The following is a 22,924-nucleotide window of genomic DNA, read 5'->3' on the forward strand; positions in this document are numbered from 1 at the left end:
GTTTGTGCAATCCATCAGGAAAAGAGTCAAATAGAACCCCACTCATCTCCCCTGTCACCTGTTCTTGAAGCACTTTAAACACATTTTTATCTCTGTCCAACTGTGAGCTCACTGTCTTACCTTTTCTCTTAGAGGACCCAATTTTCCTAGGCACTTCCCAGTTCTCTTTGTTAGCTAGAGACCGAACCATATTTTTACTCGGAGCCCTGTCCTGAATTACAGCTTCATTAGTACCAGTTACCTCTGTATTAGCCTTTGTCCCTATCTCTGTAAGCTCTTCTTGAGACTCAGATGTCTCTCCTGGTGTTTCCTTAGCAGCCACAGAACCAGGAACAAAATTAGTCGAAATTTGATCTGGTTTGCTCTTAGAGACCCAAGCTTTTGTTTCAATTTTCTTGCATTCTGCAGCATTATGCCCATAGCCTTTGCATGTCGAACACTTAATGGGAAACCATTCATATTCCACAAATTGCTCCTGAAGTTGTCCACGTTCATTTACAAAATGGATTATGAAAGGAGGGTCATCTGTAATCTCCATCTCAACCAACACTCTAGCAAACCTTATCATAGATCTATCCTTAGTAAACTTATCCACCATAATAGGCTTCCTAATTGTACTAACCAAGGCACTAAGACAGTTTTTCACCCAATATTACAGCCCTAAATTTGGCAAACGAATCCATAATGGAACAGATCGCACTAATCTGATCGAGTCAAGCTCTTGAGTCCAAGGCCTCACAATAATCGGCTTCCTATCAAATTGTACAACTACATTCTCCAAATTAAAATCTCTTGTAGCCTCATCATTGAACTTGACAATGGTGAGACCCATGTGCATTCTCACTACCCGTTCAATGCCCAAATGTCCCCAAATCCTTTTAACAAACCTTCAAATACAGCAAATGGTGGATTTGCACCCAAAACCATACAAATCACAGCAGAATTCCAATTCTGAGCCTGTTCAGAAACCTCCTCCAAATCAATTTGGGCAACTTTCTTCCCATTTTTCATAAGGGGTTCCTCATAATGCAGCTTAGACGATTCATTTATCTGAAGTTTTTCCTTGAGATTCGCCCAATGAGACTAGGCAGAAGCTTGAAAGTCCCCCTTCCCAACATTTGAAGCCAAATCCTTACCCAGATCATCTTCTACCAGGTGAACTTGTATACCCTCAGTTCTCGGCTCCTGCGATTGTAATCCCTGTTTCCCTTCCAGCCCAGCCGAAGAACCATCTGCCTCAATTTGTAGATCAGTCTGAACCTGAACGGTGGGTTCAGTAAGAATCGTAGTCTCCTCAATTCGAGTTCTAGATGCAGGCTTTTGAGTTACTTTCTTCTTCTTCATCATGGAGAGAAGAGAGAAACTTCACACGCCTCCAACTCTCTTTTAAGATTTTATTTTACCACTTTTTATGTGTTAATTGTTGCTTAATTCTTGAGTTTTTAATTAATTTAGTAAGTTTTTAAGTAATTTTGAATCTATTAGTCTTATTTTGATTTTATATATTTTTGTGTGTTTTTATAATTATTTTGTTGTAAAATGTTGTAGTTAATTATTTGAATTAATGTTATTTAGTTTGAGGTAAAAAAAAATGTTGTTTTAGTGAAACTAAATGTTTAATTAAATTAAGTTTTAATTTTTTCAATGAACTAATATGATTTATTTTATAATTGAAAATATTTTAATTTGATTTAATTTATGTTTATTTTGTAGGGAGCAAGTTGTATTTTTTTGGCTTTGAAAAGTAAAGAAAAGAAGGGAAAAAAAAGTGGCAAATTTGAAAGAAAATAGCATGAAGTGTGGCATTTTTCCTCTTGCCACCCTCTGCCCAGCCGGCCCACTTTCAGCCACCTGGGCACATCTCCTAGCCTAGGCCCAACAGCATTCGGCCTCCCCCAAACTCCTCCCAGCGTGACTCCCCCAAGCAGGTCTCACCGAAGCACCCAGCTCCAGGTTTCAGCCATCTCCACGTGCCCTTCTCTCCAGCCTTCATTCCAAGCAATCTGCCTGGCACCTTCACAGCCTCCTTACGCCTGGCCTCTGATGCACCACCCAGCAAGCTAAAGACTTCCTCATCACATGCACCCATTCGGCCCAATCCAAGCCACACGGACATGCCTCCTTCACCCATCCAAAGCCCAACACACCTAGCATCCTAGCCGAGCATCACCTGCTGCGCATGCCAGCTGCCTGCCACCAGCAGCCAAATAGCTGCATTTTCCCATTTTGAGCCTAAAATTGCCTAAGTGTACCATTTGTCCCCTATGTTCAAAATGCCAACTTTTTACCCATTTTTCTACACAGTTTCACCACAACATCATCATTACACCCTATAATTTACCTCTACATACCATATTTATTTTATTTAATTAATCTAATCAATTTAATTAATTTAAATTGATTATTTTAAAAATCTCATTTTGGCTGTAAATATGGAATTTCAAGACCATTTGAGGGTGCTTAATTTTTGGTTACCATCTTCTTTTCTCCCATTTTCTCTCTACCATTCTCTCTTCCAATTTGGGTTTTTCAAGAGCTTTTTGCAAGTATGTATGTCATTTATTTTGTAATTTCTTCTATAGTTATGTGCTTCTAATCTTTTTCATAAGATTATTAAGATCATGATGAAGCAACTTGTAACTAGGTAATGTTTATGTTGTATGTTGATTTCCCTTGTAATGCAACAAGTTTATGGATTTTTCTTTTTCATATATGTCTTTCATCTTTAATATCTCATATTTTAGATTGTTAGATAATATGCACTTTGTTCTTTATTTTGCAAAACATAATATTCTTTGTGTAAGATGTGTCATTAAATTGTACACATCCATGCTTAGAACAAAAATATTATGTTTTGACTTATAAATAATGTTCATTGATTTATTTGTTATTTCATTAGTTTGATTTACACTAAATGCTTTGAAATTATAATTTTGAAAAGTGAAGAAAAATCCTATCTTTTTTGAAGTAATTTGTGCTTAAAATTATAAATCTATTTGGAAAATGATAGTTTGAATTATTTTAACTATCACTAAAACTTGGAAATCAATATACTAATAAATATTATTAAACTTACATTTTGTGGATTCTAGTATCTTAATAATCTTTTCTTTTAACACTTATTTTCAAATCATTATTGGTTTATTTTTATTCTCTTAAATAGCTTTATTTTTCAATCTTTTATTTTATGTTCATAACATTAAAACTCATCAATCTTTGGAGCTAGGTTAGAATTTATTACTTTTGATTTAAAATAGTTTTCTTTTTTATTTTAGAAAACTCCATTGGGTTCGATCTCGTGCTTACACGAACACTATATTCCATATACGATTCGTGCGCTTGCGAGTATAAATTTTTAAAACATCCCCATTTTGGGTCCATCAACCGCATCACACAGAATTCCCAGAACCAACTTCACTATGGATGAATATCTTAAATATTTAAACTTCACTGAAGTTATACAATTTATTTTCAAAATTTTAATAGATTGGAAATTAAAAAATAATCAAATACAACATATACCTCTTGCAATTAACTACCAATCAAATGCTTTAACAACAATCAAAATTTTAACATAAATATTAATATCAACATTATAAAAAAAGGGGTCAGATGTTGATATTTAATTTTAAAAATTTCACATAAATATAATTTAAATAATAAATCATGTTGATTCCTAGAAATCTAGCTTATACCATGTGTTCCATGGATCCTATTTACTTTTTCTCTATTATTTACTTTTTGACCCCTTCTCATAACTCCGTCAATGAATGTTTTATTTAGAAATATCTTCAAGTGGTGTGTTTTGATGAAAACTTTTCAAAAGCTAGCAAGCACTTTCATTTTTTTGTTAACTAGTGTCATATTTTAATGAGAAAACAAAACTACAAAAAACCATTTTTTTATTTCGAGAATCATCATATATATATCATATATTATAAGAATTCAACCAATCACAAAATAATAATAATAATAATAATAATAATAATAATAATAATAATAATAATAAACTCATAGTATAACAATAAAGATTGTAACTAGTTGAAAAAAAATAGAAATATCTTCAATCAATTACTATGTATTACAAAATTAAAGATTTAAAGAATGTGTTCAATATATATAATTATCTATTATATATACAATTACTATAATTTTTAGATTTTATGTAATAAAAACAAAAAAATTATCCACACTTATATTAAAAAATAAGACAATAATCAATTTGAAATTGGGTATCTAAACCATAAAAACATACAGAAACTAAAATTCAAGACGATATACATAATTTAGAAAGAACATTTAAATATTATATAAATGTAAATCATTATTAATAATAAAAAAATAAAATATAAAGCTTAAATACTTATTGTCACCGACCCTTAGTCCGAGAACACTGTTGCGCCATCGTCGTGCTGAGAACGCTTGTAGCTCTGACGACCTCTGCAGCGTCGCCGAGAAGCATGGCTGAGAATGTCCAGGTGTTGAGAACCAATTGCATCCATCATTGAGCACCAGGAACAACCGAAAACTACTTTCCCACCATCACTGAGCACCTGCGTCGCCGTCATCAAGAAGAACCTTGGTTGAGAACAAAGTCGCACGCAACTCCTTTCCTTCTTTTTTGTGGTGTTGAAAAGAAAATGAACACTAATCCCTAGCTAAAAGCCCCAATTTGAAAATATACATGTCTCTTATCCCTTTCTTAATTAAAATTTTATAGCGCATGCTTTGGAAAGCCCTTAATACTCTTTTAGGGCCTGGAAAGCGTGCCCTTGAAAGTCACTGACCAATTTTCTTTCCTCATGTTTTTAAGGACACTCATTGCATGCCCTAAAATGAGATTTTTAAGGACTCTCAATGAGTTTAAGGACTCTCAATGAGTGTCCTAAATACTCCAAAAAACTATTTTAGGAGTTTCATTTAGGTGTGTGTCCTAAAAATGCTACCCGTAAGGGGTATTTTGTAGTAGTGGCCAAAGAGAGCCCTACCATCAAAGTCTTTAACCGTGGCTCACCCCATGCTTTGTCTCCCCACCCCCCCCCCTCCCACTGAAGAGAGAGAGAGAGAGAGAGAGAGAGAGAGAGAGAGAGAGAGAGAGAATGATCCTGAGGGGAGACTGTAATTAAGAAGAGAGAGAAAAAGAGAGTGATACCTAAACATGCTTTCACATAGCTAGGTTGGGCCTTTCTTTCTTTCTTTTTTCTTTTTGGACTTTAGTATCATTGGGTAATTGACGTCTATAAAAGGGATTGTTGTCAATGATTTTTTGACACCTATTCTCTCAACATTTTTACAACGTTGACTAATGACGTGGGGTTAGTTGATATTTTAGTTTTTTAGTTGTTGACCAGTGTTTTGGTCAACCGATACTGAGTCACTTAAAATGATGTATGGGTAATATAAAGAGTTGAACTTAAGTAAGTGACAAAAATACTTTTTATAGTGGTTCGACCCCATTGGTAATGACCTATGTCCACTTGCACTTTAATTAATATCATGAAGGTGTCAAACTCAAGATCAGATGAACTGGAATCAATTGATCTTCTTAATCTTGAAAATAGAAAATATAGTACAAAAAGGGTTTTGTATGTACGTGTGTGATCTAGAGTGTAGGATCTTGGAATTTAAATCTAGATACATGCTTCATATTATTTTTCCAAACACATAATAGCAACATAGAATAACATGACATGCATATGAACATCAAATTAGTAAATTAACATAAACACAAAGATGTAGAAATTTATGAATACGCAGTATAAATGGAAAAACACATTCCTTCAATCTCTCTAACCCTTGATTCCTTTCTATAGCAGAGTATTATAAAGAGATTTAACTAGATCAGCAACACAGTCTTCCTCACCAAGTCTTCGATCAACCTAAAACTAGTGTGGACTAATTCTCAACACATGAGAAAGAGATCTAAAAGAGAAGAAGAGATAGTAGATAATAAAGGATTAGAGTGTCTAGGTTTTCACTTACCCAATGACAACTTAAAATATAAGAGACTGACTTATGAAAACCCTAAATATGATATTCCTTATATAGACAACTTAATGGGCTTTATATAAATTTAAATTTAAATTAATTCAAATAATAAGAAAAAAGATAAAAGCATTGGGCTCGAACCAATGTACTTGGGCCCAATACCTTTATTTTGAATTTAAATCCCAATTGGGCGTAAATTCAAAACCTTTTATTTATTTATTTATTTTTGAATTAATTAATTAAATCTTTATTCAAATTAACTAATTATAATTTGAAACTTGATTTAATTTCATTTATTTATATTGACACCAATTTATCAATATTAATAAATGTACCCAAAGATTCTCTTTTATTCTCTTTATCTCATATCTCTTTAAATTTTCCAAAATTGACCTAGTCAACTTTAAAAAAAATCTTATTTGATAATTAAATCAATTAGTTGAGACATTCTAGATGATTTACTCAAAGGTGGTGTGGGGACCATGAATCAATGAAATCAAGCTCCAATATGTTACCGTGAATTTATTTATGAATAATTTCACTATCTCATTAATTCCTCGTGACTCCACTATAGACTCGGAATTGAACTCTTGAATTCATAGAACGTATTTTCCAAACCATAAATACGTTATCCATTGTTATAACCATTACAGTTAGTCAATCCTCTATCGATGATTTACTAACGAGCTGGGTGCAAATTATCGTTTTACTGCTCATTAGTATTTTATCCTTAACTCCCACTAAGTTCCTTATAAATGATATTTTTGTGAATTTAATCATAGAAACGAGATCTCATTCATTTAATGTTTTTCACAAAGAAATTAAGGAAATCATCTTTTCACTTCTCATACAGAAGTTATAGATTTAATATCTATCAATAATACTCCCACTCAATTACACTACTAAATCTCCAAGATGTAAGTATGGGCTAGACCATAGGGTAAGATGGTAATGAACAAATCAAAAGATTTAAATAATATAATTAGCAGAATATTATCACTCAGAATTAAGATCGACTTAACCTATGGTCAACGTTGTGACATTGATTAGTTTCGATAACAACGATACTTATTTATCAATCAATATCGGTCCTAGTCCGATGTAACCAAATACATCCGATCATATGTACTTGGTCAATGCCTTGGACAAGACATCACACCCCGAATGTATAAGTAGATCATATCGTAGATTTCCTAATCAGTGAAAATCCAATGCACTAATCTAATCTTAGGACTCATTTTTTTAAACATATAATTACAACTATAATCCACTATGACCTAGTCACTATAATTGTAACTAAGCATATGTTCGAGATTTTATGAATGTTTGTATTAATTGAATAAACATGTAATAAAACAATCCAACAATATGATTGAATAAACAAAATGATTTCTACTTCTTTTATTGATAATAATAATGTGTTACAAAAGAAATATGGTTTTATTAAGGGCATAAAACCCAACAAACTCCATTTCCCTTTTAAAACAAATTAGACATGTTTTTCAAATCCATTCCCTCTACATGCTTCATGAAAACACTCTCAGCCAAAGTCTTGGTAAAAGGATCCGCCAGATTGTCTTCCGTCGCTATCTTCATCACCTTGACGTCACCCCTGGACACACATTCCCTAATGATGTGGTATTTCCTCTCTATATGCTTTGCTCTTTTATGACATCGAGGTTCTTTCAAATTCACTCTATGTGTATCCATTCCTAGAATAACACCGATATCCGCGTCGAACTTCTTCAGCCAGACTATTTCCTTAGCCGCTTCAGGCATAGCTATGTAATTAACCTCCATGGTGGAATCTGAAATTGCAAACTGCTTAACACTTCTCCAAATCAACGCTCCACCCCCAAGAGGAAACACCATTATAGAAGTAGACTTCCTGTCATTGACATCCATCTGAAAATCAATATCAGTGTAGCCTATTCGGTCTAGTAAACGTCCCGAATAGACCATCATATAATCCTTTGTTCTTCGTAGATACTTCAGTATGTGCTTGACCGCTTAACAATGTTGTCTACCAGGATTTCACTGGTACCTGCTTACAATTCCCTCTGCATAGCAGATGTCCAGTCTAGTTCATAACATAGCATACATAAGACTTCCAACTACGGATGCATAAGGAATCTGTTTCATCTCTTCTTCCTCTTGAGGAGTCTATGGAGACTCCATGTCGTCATAGAGAAACTCCATGTCGGGATGGCAACAGTCCCTTCTTCGAGTTCGTCATAGAGAAACGTTCAAGTACCTTATCTATGTACGCTGCTTAAGATAGCGCCAATATCTTGTTCTTCCTATCCCAAATGATATGGATACCGAGAACGTAACTAGCTTCAGCCAATTATTTCATCTGAAATTTGGTCCCGAGCCAGTTCTTTATGTCTGATAATTTGTTTACATTGTTGCCAATGAGAAAACTATCATCTACATAAAGTACCAAGAACACTTTCACGTCAGTTTCCCTCAAAACCATAGGTCTTGATTATTTCATTAAACCTTTAGTTCCAGGAGCGCAAAGCTTGTTTAAGACCATAAATGGACCTATTGAGCTTGCAAACTTTATTTTCCTGTCCAGCTACTACAAATCCTTCTAGTTTATCCATATAAATGGTCTCATCAAAAAATCCATTTACAATTGCTGTCTTGACGTCCATTTTCCAAATCTCATAATCAAGAGCTGCAGCTATGGATAAGAGTATATGAGAATGGATTTTAACATGGCCACTGGAGAGAAAGTTTCCTCATAGTCAACTCCCTCTCTTTGGGTATAACCATTTGCCACAACTTAAGCCTTATATGTCTCAACCTTTCCATCAGCTCCTCTTTTCTTCTTGTAGATCCACTTGCATCCAATGGGCCTAAAGTCAATCGTTGCTTCTACAAGACCCCATATAGAATTGGAGTACATGGACCCATTTCCTGGTTCGTGGCTTCGAGCCACAGATCCTTTTCATAACTAACCATTGCATGTTTAAAGCACAATGGATCATCCTCACAAGTGTCGGTTACTACCATATTGGTTTCACAATCCATCCCGTAGCGTTTTTAGTTCTGAAAAACCCTCCCACTATGACGAGGCACCGTAAATGTCTGACTTGGACCAGTTATCTGTTCTTCTTCCACATTCTCATTGATTTGCATTGGTATGGGATGAACATTTCCTCCTGATTGCATTTCTTCCAATAGTATTTTACTTTGAGGTTTGAATTTTTTCATGTAGTCGATTTCTAGAAAAGTACCGTTTGTGGAAATAAACACTTTCTTGTCAACTAGACTATAAACCAGACCACCCCGAGTACCTTTAGGATAGCCTACAAATAAGCAAACCTTAGTTCACGATTCTAACTTTCCTTCCTTTTTCCTCAAGACATGAGCAGAACACCCCCAAATTCTATAATGACGTAGACTAGGTTCACGTCCATTCCATAGTTCTAGAGGCATTTTGGAGACAGTCTTAGACAGTACAACATTTAAAATTTTGTTAGTGGTCTGAATGGTATAACCCCAGAAAGATGGTGATAGAGTTGAATAAATAATCATTGACCAAACCATTTCTAACAACGTTCGGTTCTGACGCTCAACAACACCATTTTGTTGCGGAGTCCATGGGCAGTGAGTTAAGATAGAATCCCACATTCAGTAAGATGCTCTTGGAACTGATTATCCAAATATTCTCAACCCCTATCAGATCTCAAGATCTTTAAAGTTTTACCTAACTGGTTTTGGGCTATTGCTATGAATTCCTTAAACTTGTCAAAAGTTTCAGATTTTCTTTGCATTAGGTAAAGACATGAATATCAGGAATAATCGTCAATGAAAGTGAGGAAATATTTATTACCACCTCTTGCTTGAACATTAATTGGTCCGCATACGTCAGTATGAACAAGACCTAGGGGTACTTTGGCCCTTTTTCCTTTTGCAAAGAATGGACGCTTGGTCATTTTACCTTCCAAATAAGATTCACAGACAAGTAAGTCACCCATTCTGAGTTCCTTCAAAGGCCCAACCTTTGTAAGTCTTTTAATCCTATCATAGTTACTATGATCAGGGTGAAGATGCCCAAGGTATGTCATGTGATCATTATCGATCTTCTATCGTTTGGTGGTCCTAGAATTAGCTACCTTAAACAATTCGTTGTTAAGCGCGAGTGATTCATTATGTCACAAAATATACAAGCCATTTTCCATACATCCAACAAACAATTCACATCCATTAAATGAAATAGATATATTAAACTTGTGAAAGTAATAGCAAATCGTTGTTGATGTAATAAAGAAATTGAAACTAAATTCCTACTAAAGTTTGGAATAAAATAAACATCATCCAACAACATAATTTTATTTCCAAAATTTAATTGAGCTTGTCCTTTTGCTTTAACCTCCACAAATTCACCATTTCCAACTTTAAGCTTTAACTCGCCCTCCTTCACTGCATTCCAGTTGCTAAGTAGCTGCAAAGAAATACACACGTGATTAGTGGATCCTGAATCAACTATCCAAACAGAAGAATCATCCTCTAAAACACATGCATCCAAGAATCATAAATTATTACCTTGGGTTCCAGTATCCTTGAGGACGGGGAAATTTCGCTTCTAATGTCCATTCTCCTTGCAGTGGAAATACTATCCTTTAGCCTTCTTGCTAGTTGGCTTTGCTCCAACAGGCTTTTCAATTGTCAGTGTCTTTCCATCTGCTTTCTTTTTAGCCTTCTTTTTGTCCTTCCTTGCCTTTCTTTTATTGTTCTTCAGGAAGAGGCTAGGTTAGCCTCACCCTGAGCACCCCCAATAATAACAACCTTCTTCTCAAGTCCTTTACTCGGTCCACCATTTACTCCTTCATACATCTAGAGCTCTTTCAATAACTGAGTGATTCCATAGTCCAACTTGTTAAGAAAATAGTTCGTGGTGAATGTGAGGAAACTAGGTGCAAGACTGTTGAGAATGATTCCAACTTGAGTCTTCTCATATATTGTTGCTCCATGCAACTCAACTTCTTGGAAGTAGTTCGCCATCTTAATAAAATGATCACGAACATGTTGGCTAGGTGCCATCCTACAATTCACATACTTCTTGGTAGCCTCGAAACTAGCTTGCATTGACTTGTGCCCAAACATTTCTTTGAGTTGCTCCATGATTTCGTAAGCAGTTTTGACATTCTCCATCTTAGTCCTTAGCATTTTTGACATGATGGCGAGCATGTTGGCCTTGGCCTTGTTGTTGGCAGCAATCCAATGATCATACTTCTCCCTCACAGCCTTTCTAGGCGTTCTCGTCAGGAAAGTCAGGTTCAGTTTCAGTCATCACGAATTTTTAGTTGTTGCTGATCAACACTATGTTGATATTAGACTTCCATTTCATGAAGTTCTTGCCAGTTAACAACTCTTTGGACAGAAGAAAGATAATGGGGTTGGAGGCCATAGAGATACAATTATCAATAAAGTAGAAATCAGCGCATTTTTGACAAACATTCATTCATGCAAGTTTCAGAAATAGCATAACATATAAACAATGTTTAAAGATAAGTAAATACTAAAAACTCATCTTTCTATTTATTAGGTTTTTCAACTAGCCATGAACCTATGTGTCCCGGTAGGCGAGAGTCACAAATATTCACTTAGTCAAATAGAGAAATAACTCAATTAATATAACGTCCTAGACTTTTATTAATAACCTATCCATTCGATCAAAGTAACGAAAACAAATTATTTCTTACTTTATGAGTTTGACCCACGGTTTTGATTATCATAGACTTAATTCCTATAGTCATCGTAGGGATGAGTCTATAGAAGATACATCTATAACCATCTATCTTAAGAAATTCAACCATGTTAAGAGTCCAGTTAACACCTTCCGTAAGGAGAAGAAATCAAAGCACCATTAGGCCCCACTAAACTCTAACCTCATTAAATCAATGGTGGAGATCGAATTCAAAATTTAAAAACTCATTATTTAAATTTTTCTCGATTTAGTATTTTATTCTTTTGAAAATTACAAACTTGGACTTGCCAAATTATTAAAATAATCAATAACCCATAGTTTATAATTTTCTAATTAATTCTAAAATTACCCATTGAAAATTAATCCAAAAATTAGAATTAATTTGTTTCTAATCAATTATTAGGTCTAACTAAAAAGAATAACCTAATACAATTAAGTATAACTTAGGTAAATAGGCCTTAACAATTCGAGCTTGCATGGAGGACAGCTGGGTTCAATATATCAGACCCACTACTAAGGCTCCTTGACTTGCACACAAAGCCCAAAAAGACAGGAATTTGAACCTTCGTTTTATTAATTGTTATTCAATTGATTAAGCACAATCTAGTAATGTGAAACAAATGAGTCTTCACAAGTGGAACCACCCACAAGAGAGGAATTTAAACTTTACATGTTTAATTGGGCCCAATAAAACCTAACATTTTATGGAAGTTTTATTTGCTTGAAGAAATTAGACTAGGTGCCCACTTTTAGATAACCATTTTTATTCTTACCCATTTATTAATCCTCTTACTTTTATACCCATATTTATAATGAATGTTCTCATTATACCCTTTCTCTACACAAGGTGTCCAGGCATGCTATAAAAAATTGTATCAATTTTTGTTGGCAAGAGTCGAACACATGCCCCTTAGGATAGAATAAAAACCCACATAACCATCATATCCAACTCTTTTTACTATTAGTTAATAGCTTTAAATAATATTTAATAACAAAGAAACACAACAATTACATAGTTAAATTAATAGCTAAAATCTATACATTTTATTTTGTTAAGCCTAGTAATATAACTTTTAAGCCTTGTTGTTTAAATTTAAAAGAATCGTGATTTAAATTTTAAAAAGTTGTAATTGAAATTTTAATTCTTGCAGTTTAAATTTTAAATACTAGTGATTTAAATTTTAAGGAGTCGTGGTTTAGATTTAAAAGGATCATAGTTTATATTTTATATGGTCGTGGTTTAGATTTTAATAGCGTGGTTTAACTTTTAAGCCTTGTGATTTGAATTTTAAGCCTTCTGATTTAAATTTTAAAGAGTCGTGATTTAAATTTTAAGTCTTGTGGTTTAAATTTTAAAAAGTTGTGGTTTAAATTTTAAGCCTTGTAGTTTAAATTTTAAAAACTAGGGGTTTAACTTTTAAGGATCCGTGGTTTAGATTTTAAAGGATCATGGTTTATATTTTATATGGTCGCGATTTAGATTTTAATTGCGTGGTTTAACTTTTAAGCCTTATGGTTTAAATTTTAAAGAGTTTTTGTTTAAATTTGAAGCATTGTGGTTTAAATTTTAAAGAGTCATAGTTTAAGATTTAAAAAGTCGTGGTTTAAATTTTAAGTCTTGTGGTTTAAATTTTAAAAAACTAGTGATTTAAATTTTAAAGAGTCGTGGTTTAGATTTTTAAGGATCATGGTTTATATTTTATACGATCGTGGTTTAGATTTTAAGCCTAGTGGTTTAACTTTTAAGCATTGTGGTTTAAATTTTAAAAAGTCGTGGTTTAAATTTTAAGCCTCGTGTTCTAAAATTTTAAGCCTTGTGGTTTAAATTTTAAAGAGTCATGATTTAAATTTAAAGACTAGTGGTTTAAATTTTACAGAATCGTGATTTAGATTTTAAATTATCATGGTTTATATTTTATATAGTCGTGGTTTAGATTTTAAGCCTAGTAGTATAACTTTTTAGCCTTGTGGTTTAAAATTTTAATCCTTGTGGTTTAAATTTTAAAGACTAATGGTTTAAATTTTAAAGAGTCGCGATTTAAATTTTAAATGATCATGGTTTATATTTTATATGGTTGTGGTTTAGATTTTAAGCCAAGTAGTATAACTTTTAAGCATCGTTGTTTAAATTTTAAAGAGTTGTGGTTTAAATTAAAGTCTCGTGGTTACAATTTTAAAAAGTTGTTATTTAAATTTTAAGTCTTGTGGTTTAAATTTTAAAGAGACGTTATTTAAATTTTAAGCGTTGTGGTCGTTTAAATTTTAAAGACTAGTGGTTTAAATTTTAAAGAATCGTGGCTTAGATTTTAAAAGATTATGATTTATATTTTATATGGTCGTAGTTTATATTTTAAGTCTAGTAGTTTAACTTTAATCTTTACTGTTTAAATTTTAAAGAGTGATGATTTATATTTTAAGCTTTGTAGTTTACATTTTGAAGAGTTATGGTTTAGATTTTAAGTCTTGAGGTTAAAATTTTAAAGGGTCGTGGTTTAGATTTTATGCCTTGATGTTTATATTTTAAATGCTTGTTGTTTATTACATTTTAAGATTTATGGTTTACATTTTAGGCATTGATTTTTATATTTTAAAGAATAATTTTTTATAGATTGAATACATTCCTATAAATATATAGTTGTCACACATACATGACACACTACAATTAGAATGCATTTCAATTTAACTATAATATGACACATATAATACACATTACAACAACACTTAGAACCACGTGCTCAAATAAGGGTAATTTTGGGAAGTCTCATGATAATGATGGGTAAAGTTCAACTAAATATATTTAGTATCTAATTTTAGTTGACTACTCCTAAAAGTGGGTAGTTCTCAACTTTTCTCGAGTTTTCCCGTATTTTCCAAAACAAAAAATGGGTCATCGTTATACATATATTTAAACCTCAAATGCAAAAAATAACTTAATAATGACGCTAGATATGTTAACTTTCTTATTAATTGGATGGGTCTAACATAAAAACCTATAGGTCATGTTACCAAAATAAATAAATCAATTGTTAAAATAAATAAATCAATCAATATCTAAAACAATTAATTGAGTTATCAAAATTAATTAATGACTATAAAGTTTTTCCCAATTGAAAACTTACCATATAATTAATCAAACATAAAATTTATTTAATTGTCATTAAAGAAAATATCTCAGTTTTTTAAAAATTGGATACTTAGATATTTCTTTAGCACAACAAAAACAAAAAAAAATATCTTAGCTAACTTTTATATTATATTTATATAAATATATATATATAAATAGATATATATTTATATATAAATAGATATTTCTTTAGCACAACAAAAACAAAAAAATATCTCAGCTAACTTTTATATTATATATATATTTATATATAAGCATATATATAAATATATATAATACAAAAACATATACAATTATATTAGATAAATACGGTTTTTTTTTTAATATATATATAATTTTTTAAATAAACCATATAAAACCAAAAAAAATTAAGGTTCATTTTTTTTTTAATGAAGCTGCCATATAAAAAAAGATTTAATCATTTTTTTATATATAGTGATACGTAAACCCTAATTAGGGTTTTTATATATATGTATGTATATATATATCATTCACAATTAAAAATGACAGTCGCCAACTACAAAAAAAAATTGTGTAATTTTTCAATGAGTATTTTACCAAGCACCAATTAAGATCTCAAAATGCATGAAAAATATGACAACTTAAATTAGTAATATGACACATAAACATTCAAAAACTTCATATAAAATTCCAAGTACCATCCAATTAAACTTTTAAAATTAAACATGTCAAAAAACACATATAATCATGCATTCTTAACACCTAGATCTAGGCAACCTAGGCTCTGAGGCCAATTATAGGATCTTGGAGTTTAAATATAGATGCATGCTTCCTATTATTTTTCCAAACACATAATAGAAACATAGAATAACATGACATACATATGAACATCAGATTCGTAAATTAACATAAACACAAAGATGTAGAAACTTACGAATACGCAACAGAATTAGAATTGGAACAACCCTTTCCTTCAATCTCTCTAACCCTTGATTCCTTTTTGTAGCAGAGTATTATAAAGAGATTGAACTAGATCAGCAACACAGTCTTCCTCACCAAGCCGTCGATCAACCTAGAACTAGTGTGGTCAGGTTGTTAACACATGAGATAGAGATTTAGAGGAGAAGAATAGATAGTGGCTACAAAAGGATTAGAGTGTCTAGGTTTTTACTTACCCAATGAATCAACTGAGACTGACTTATGAAAACCCTAGATATCATATTCCTTAGATAGATGTTATCCCCAAAATTTGAAAACAATGATGTGGCAATTGAAGTGACAAATGGTAAGGAATGGCTGGGTGATCTGGCTTCGGAGTGATCCAGTGGACCGGTGAAGATTTTTGACTGACTAGTCAAGTGTCCTGACTAACCAGTCATGTGCTTGACCAACGAATCATGTGCTTGTCCGGCCAGTCATGTGCTTGTCCAGCTAGTCATGTGCTTGTCTGACGAGTCAGGTGCTTGTCCGACCGGTTAGGTGCTTTTCCGACCAGTCAAGTATTTGGCCGACCGGACATGTGTTTGACTGACCAGACATGTGATTGGCTGACCAATCACTTGTCTTGGCCTACCAATGAAGTGTTTTGGCCCTTCATTTGTCCTTCTGGGTGTGATGTGGACTAACTAAACAGAACAGTGCTACGCAAAAGATCCCAGTAACGACATCAGCTAGAATCAGTCATATCGGCGCGAGAATCTCTCATTTTATCCCAAAGAATCGCATATTGTTGTATTTTAGATATTATTATTAATTAAATATTGAAAGAATAACAGAAAGATCCTGATTATGAAGGAATGCATATGTACGATCCTGGGCTTATAAATACAAGGCTCGTGGTATCTTAGAGAGGATTTTTAGATTCTAACTTTCCTAAGAGAGCATTTGTATCTTGAGAGAAATATTGTATTCTTTTCATATGCACTGAAGAAACTCAGTTGACTTAGGTTCATCTGATCTTGAGAATAGATTCATAATCATAACTCTAAGTGGACTAGGCTATTACCAACACATTGGGGCTGAACCACTATAAAAATTGTCTGTGTTGTATTTTTCTCTTGAAGGTTTTTTGTCGTCTACATGTCGTTGGCCAAAAACACGGTCAACATTTTAGTGCTTTCATTGAGAGCCTGAAGAGAAAGACAAACAATCACCGTAGCATTATGGAGACTAAGAACTCCAATGTGGCCTCCAAGAAGTCAGGTTCCTCTAAAGAGCCTGCTAGATCAAAAGGTCCTGGCCCTCAAGACCATGAGACTGAGCTTAGAGTCCTTCTCGAGGACGTGACTCTAGAGGTTGAACAACTCCAGGAGGCCATGGGGGCTTTCCACAAGGAAATGGCATAATTCAACGCCTGACAGGAGTCGTTCGCTGAAGAAATGGTTAGACAGAAGGCTGCATTTGTACAGCAAAGATGGGAGATGGACGCTAGGAGCGAAGAGATCAGGCGACGGTAGGAGCAGGCCGATAGGTGACATCGCGAGGCTGCACTCGCTCTAGAGGCAGCTACGTAGCTGGCCCAGGCCAATGCCCAAGCTGCAGCATGAGGAGCAGCCACCCGAGGAGCAAGGACCACGCAAGCTGGTCGAAAAAATAGTGACAGACCCAATTCTCGAGGACCAAATAGAAGCAGTAGTAACCCACCTAGTCGGGAAGAAGATGGGGTCTGATCGGGCACTTCCTCAACCCAAAGGGGGAACTCCAAAACCCCCTTAAGGAGCCACCGATCAGAGACTTCCAAATCAGGAAGTCAAAATAGAACTCCTCGAGGTAAAGAAACTTCGCACTTCAAAGACAGGCATGGTCGTGATGAAGCTGATAGTCATCACACTGACCAATCTAAGGAGAAGAATGACAACAACCAGCGAGGAGGAAAAGACCGCCCAGCACAGACAGAAAGGTCACCACTGCATCCCAACCAGAAGCGCAGTGGCAAGGACCATGTCCCGCACGGCAGGCCTTCCGAAAAAACTTGGAGCATGGTGTTCGATCGGTTAGGGAGGCATACGTCTCAGAAGGATCTAAGAGATGTCATTGTCGACAGGAGAAGAACCATCCCGGTCGAAGGGCAAGATCCGAACCGACCTTCCAGTCAAGTAGAAATACTTGATGATGGTGCGCCAGATAGGAGCGCCAGACCAGGCGATCCTGAGAATGAGTCTCAAGCCGTGGCCCAAGGCATCCAAGCCCAGCTTTATGCTCTGACAGCAGCAGTTCAAGGTCTGTCGAAACGACCTTCTGAAATCGATCCAGTAGACCACAGAAGTGGCAGCCCATTCTGTGCTCAAATTAGAGCAGCCCAGCCACCAGCGAAGTACAAAGCACCGGTACTGCCAGTTTATATAGAAAAGGCAGATCCGATAAGGCATGTGGGGAAATTCGAAGACCAAATGCAGCTGCTCCGAGTGAGTGATGACTATCGGTGCAAAGTTTTCCCCACTACATTATTTGACACTGCCCAAGAGTGGTATTGGAAATTTAAGCCAAACTCCATCACTTCTTGGGAAAGTTTTAGGAAAGAGTTTTGCAGGCATTTCAATGTTGCTCAGACCCCTCCAGTTTACGCCAATCACTTGGCGGATATTAAACAAGGGAAAGAAGAATCTCTCAAGAACTACATACAAAGGTTCATGAAAGAAGCCAACTAAGCAACTGCAGCTGGAGATGAGGGGAAGATGGTGGCCATTTCTTCTGGCATAATCTATCAAAGTCCTTTATGGTACAGTATTCATCGCAACCCAATTTCAATGTTACAACAATTTCTTGACCGGGCGCATAAATATATGAATTTGGATGACATGATTGAGAAGGGAGAGAAAGGCCTAAACAATCCGAGCGGATCGACTGATCCTCCCAAGAATGGTGGAAATGATCAAAGTGGTGGTAAGAAACGTGGAAATAACAGGTCTGACTGCCAAAATGAAAAGAAGCCTAAGTCGGGACCAAACGACAAGCCAACTAAGTATGAACCTTGGTTCACCAATTACACCACTCTTTCGGCGAGCCGAGCGGAGATATATCTCGCAAGTCATCAAGAGGTCCCCCTACCGGAAACCCCCACCCATCAAGAAGAAGATGAGTAAGAGATATTTGAAGAAGTTCTATCGTTTCCATGGAGACTATGGTCACGACACGAATGAATGCAATCATCTCAAGGACAAGATAGAGTTTCTCCTCCGGTTGGGGAAATTGAAAAAATATCGAGCAGAAAAGACCCAAGGAAAGGGAAGTAACAATAATCCTGGGTTTAAGCGATAACGATCTCCACCTTTGCAACCCGAGCCTGTGGAATTCACTCTAGACACCATATGTGGAGGTCCACATCTGGCTGGGGATAGCAATAAAGCAAGGGAGAGATATGCTCGTACCCTTCGGCATGAGTTGGATGCAGCATCGATGTCCGAGGTCATGACTGTAGAGGAGAGGCCTCCGAAGAACCCACGATACAAAAGTGAGTCCCTCACTTTCACTGAAGATGATGCACGACATGTGAGATATCCTCATAATGACCGTCTCGTCGTGGCAGTCCAAATAACAAACATGAAGGTGAAGAGATGCCTAGTCGACACGGGGAGCTCTGTGAACATTATCTACAAATCATCCTTTGAAAGGATGAAACTATCTATCAATGACTTGAAGCCATGCTCTTAAGTCATTTATGGGTTTACTAGAGAATGGTTGTCACCGGCTGGAATGATTAAGTTACTAGTCACAACAGGGGATGCCCCCAAGCATGAGACAGTTATGACAAAGTTTTTGATAGTCGACTACCCGTCCGCCTATAATGTGGTTATTGGTCGACCACTACTCACAAACTTGCATGCGGCAGTCTCTATATGGCACCTTTCTATGAAATTCCTGACCAGCGCAGGCATAGGTTGTGTCCGAGGAGACCAGAGAGAAGCTAGAGAATGTTATAATGCCTCGGTGGCTAAAGCACGAAAGGGGGCTAAAGAAAACAACATGATTGTATGTGCAGATAGAGAGGAAATAGAGGAGATGGATGTCGACCAAAGCTTTACAGTCGTAACGGATCAGGAAGGAATGTTCAAAGAGTTTGGCCCAGAAAGCACTCTTGGTTTAAGTAAACAACAAGCCCCATCTGATGATGAAGTCACCAAATAGGGTGTTGCCCAAAGCGAGGGAATGGATTGTGATCCTCGCTTTGGGGATTATGATAGTGAGGTGGGACCTATGGAAGAGTTAGAGGAGGTTCCAATAGATGAGAATGACTCGACCAGAGGGGTCAAGATTGGAAAAAAGCTAAAATTAGAACTAAAAGCACAGCTGGTAGAATTTTTGTGGAGGAATCAAGATGTCTTTGCCTGATCTCACAAGGATATGGTGGGTATCTCACCAATTGTGATCACCCACGTGCTCAACGTGGATGAAGGCTATCCAGTAGTGCAGCAGAAGAGAAGGTTGCTTGACAAGGATCGAGCAAAGACTCTCAAGGAGGAGGTGGAGCAGCTAAAGGAAAACATGTTTATAAGGGAAGCATATTACCCTGCTTAGGTTTCAAACCCAGTATTAGTGCCCAAGTCCAATGGAAAGTGGAGGACTTGTGTGGACTTTACCAACCTGAACAAAGCATGTCCAAAGGACTGTTTTCCTTTGCCAAGAATAGACTAGTTGGTGGACTCGACCTCTGGTCATGAAACAGTGTCAAATTCACATTCTCCTTCCTTTGCCAAGTCTCTAGCCATTATTAAGGATGTGCAAAGCTTGACGGGGCGGATTGCTGCTCTAAGCAGGTTCATCTCTAAATCAACGGACAAATGTGTCCCATTTTTTACTTGCTTACAGGAAGCAAGAAGTTTTAATGGACGGAAGAATGTGAGCAAGCTTTTCAAGCCATAAAGGAACACTTGGCTCAACCTCCTGTTCTTTCGAAGCCAGTTGATGGGGAAGAGCTCTTTATTTACCTAGCAGTCACAGAGCAAGCTGTTAGTGCTGCTCTAGTGCGAGAAGAAGATAAAGTGCAGCGTCTGGTGTACTACGTGCTGATAGGAGTAGAGTCCACGTATCCCGTGATCGAGAAGTTGGCCTATTGCTTAGTACTTGCATCTCGCAAACTACGACCGCACTTCCAGGCACATCCCATTAAAGTCCTTACCAACCAGCCCCTACATCAAGTCTTACAGAAGCTGGAGTCATCTGGTCGTCTACTTAAATGGGCTGTTGAATTGGGCCAATTCTAAATGAAATACCAAACGAGATCTGCTATCAAGGGATAGGCTTTGGTGGATTTTATTGCTGAATGTACTGGGATTGCTGATATTCCCGACCAACAAGAACGCGTAACTGGGTAGAGAGAGGATCTTCCAACTTGGCAGCTTTTTATTGATGGGTCGTCAAACGAATATCATTCAGGAGCAAGAATTATATTAGTCACGCTGGAGAAGCACCGAATTCATTGTGCATTAAGATTCGGATTTAACGCTTCTAATAATGAGGCAGAGTATGAAGCCCTCCAAGCAGGCTTGCACTTGGCTAGAGATGTTCGTGCCCAAACGGTTGAAGTGAACAGTGATTCCCAATTGGTGGTCTACCAAGTCTTAGGGGAATATCAAGAAAGGGGCCTACGCATGATGGCGTACTTGAATAAGACTAAGGATCTGCTACCACAATTTGAAGAGTATACTATCAAGCTGGTACCAACGGAGCAGAACTCTAACGCAGACACTATAGCAAAATTGGCTAGTGCAAAAGATGTCGAAACTTTGAATATAGTACTAGTGGAATACTTGGTGGAACCGAGCATTAATGAACAAGAAGCCATGCCTATCACAATAGTTCACACTTGGATGACACCCATCATTACTTACCTTGAGCAAGGAATCCTCCCAGATAATCGTAATGAAGCTAAGAAAGTTATGAGGGAAGCTGCTAGGTATATTATGATGGATGGGGTGTTGTATAGAAGAGGGTACTCTTTGCCGCTACTAAGGTGCATAGCACCCGACCAGTCAAAAAACTTATTGGCTGAAGTGCGCGAGGGGTTCTGTGGAGATCATGCTAGGGGCAGAGTCTGTCTAAAAATATTTTGCGGCAAGGGTTTTTCTGGCCTACAATGAATAAGGATTCCATGGAGTATGTGAAGAAGTGGGATAAATGCCAGAGATTTTTGAAAGTACCCAGGTCACCTCCAAATGTCTTGAAGCAAATGCAGAGCCCGTGGCCTTTTGTAGTATGGGGCATTGATCTGATCAGGAAACTACCCAAAAGGAGAGGAGGAGTACAGTTTGCAGTACTTGTTGTGGATTATTTCACCAAGTGGACCGAAGCCGAACCACTAACAACGATAACCTCAAAGAAAGTGTTAGATTTTGTGGTTAAGAATATAATATGTCACTATGGTCTGCCTAAGAAGATAGTCTCTAACAACGACACTCAGTTCGATAGTGACTTATTTATTGATTTCTACACTAGGCATGGCATTATGAAAAGTTTCTCCTCAGTAGCTCATCCGCAAGCCAATGGGCAAGTTGAAGCTGTAAATAAGACTTTGAAAGACACTCTAAAAAAGCGTCTAGAGCAGGCTAAGGGTGCTTGGGAGGAAGAATTACCAGAAGTCCTTTGGTCATACAGGACTACTGCTCGAACAGCAACTGGTCATAGCCCTTTTTCCTTGGCATATGGGTATGAAGCCATGTTACCTGTCGAAGTAGACCCACCATCTAATTGGAGAACCATGGATGACCAGGAGGAGAATCACCAATTGCTAGCTGAATCTTTAGATTTTCTTAAGGAGAGACGAGAAAAATCAAGCTTGAGTTGCTGCTCATCAGCAAAAGGTGGCCCCACTATTATAATTCCAAAGTTAGAGATCGAAAATTCCAGGTTGGAGATTTGGTCCTCAGAAAGGTGTTCATCAGAGACCCAGCAGCTGGAGTGCTAGGACCAAACTGGGAGGCGTCGTATCAGATTGAGCAAGTCTTACCACCCAGCACTTACAAACTTTCTCGATTAAATGGAGAGTTGATCAGGAACTATTGGAATGGTGAGCACTTGAGGAAATATTATCAATAAATACTGCTTACAGAGTAGTAGCTTTGTCTCAAGTGTTTAACTTGATATTTAAGTTTGTTTGTGAACTGGCTATTTGCTAACCAGTCATATTATTTTGA

General features: G+C 36.1%; 1 protein-coding gene across 1 annotated transcript; it reads right to left on the reverse strand.

The window, feature by feature from the left end:
• Window positions 1-10,836: 10,836 nt before the first annotated feature.
• On the reverse strand, window positions 10,837-11,154 carry LOC133823771 (uncharacterized). Its single transcript, XM_062256621.1, has one exon. The coding sequence runs from the start codon at window positions 11,152-11,154 to the stop codon at window positions 10,837-10,839; it is 318 nt and encodes a 105-aa protein (XP_062112605.1).
• Between the last annotated feature and the right edge of the window lie 11,770 nt (window positions 11,155-22,924).

This window comes from Humulus lupulus, chromosome 3 (genome assembly GCF_963169125.1).
Source record: "Humulus lupulus chromosome 3, drHumLupu1.1, whole genome shotgun sequence".
Taxonomy (NCBI): Eukaryota; Viridiplantae; Streptophyta; class Magnoliopsida; order Rosales; family Cannabaceae; genus Humulus; species Humulus lupulus.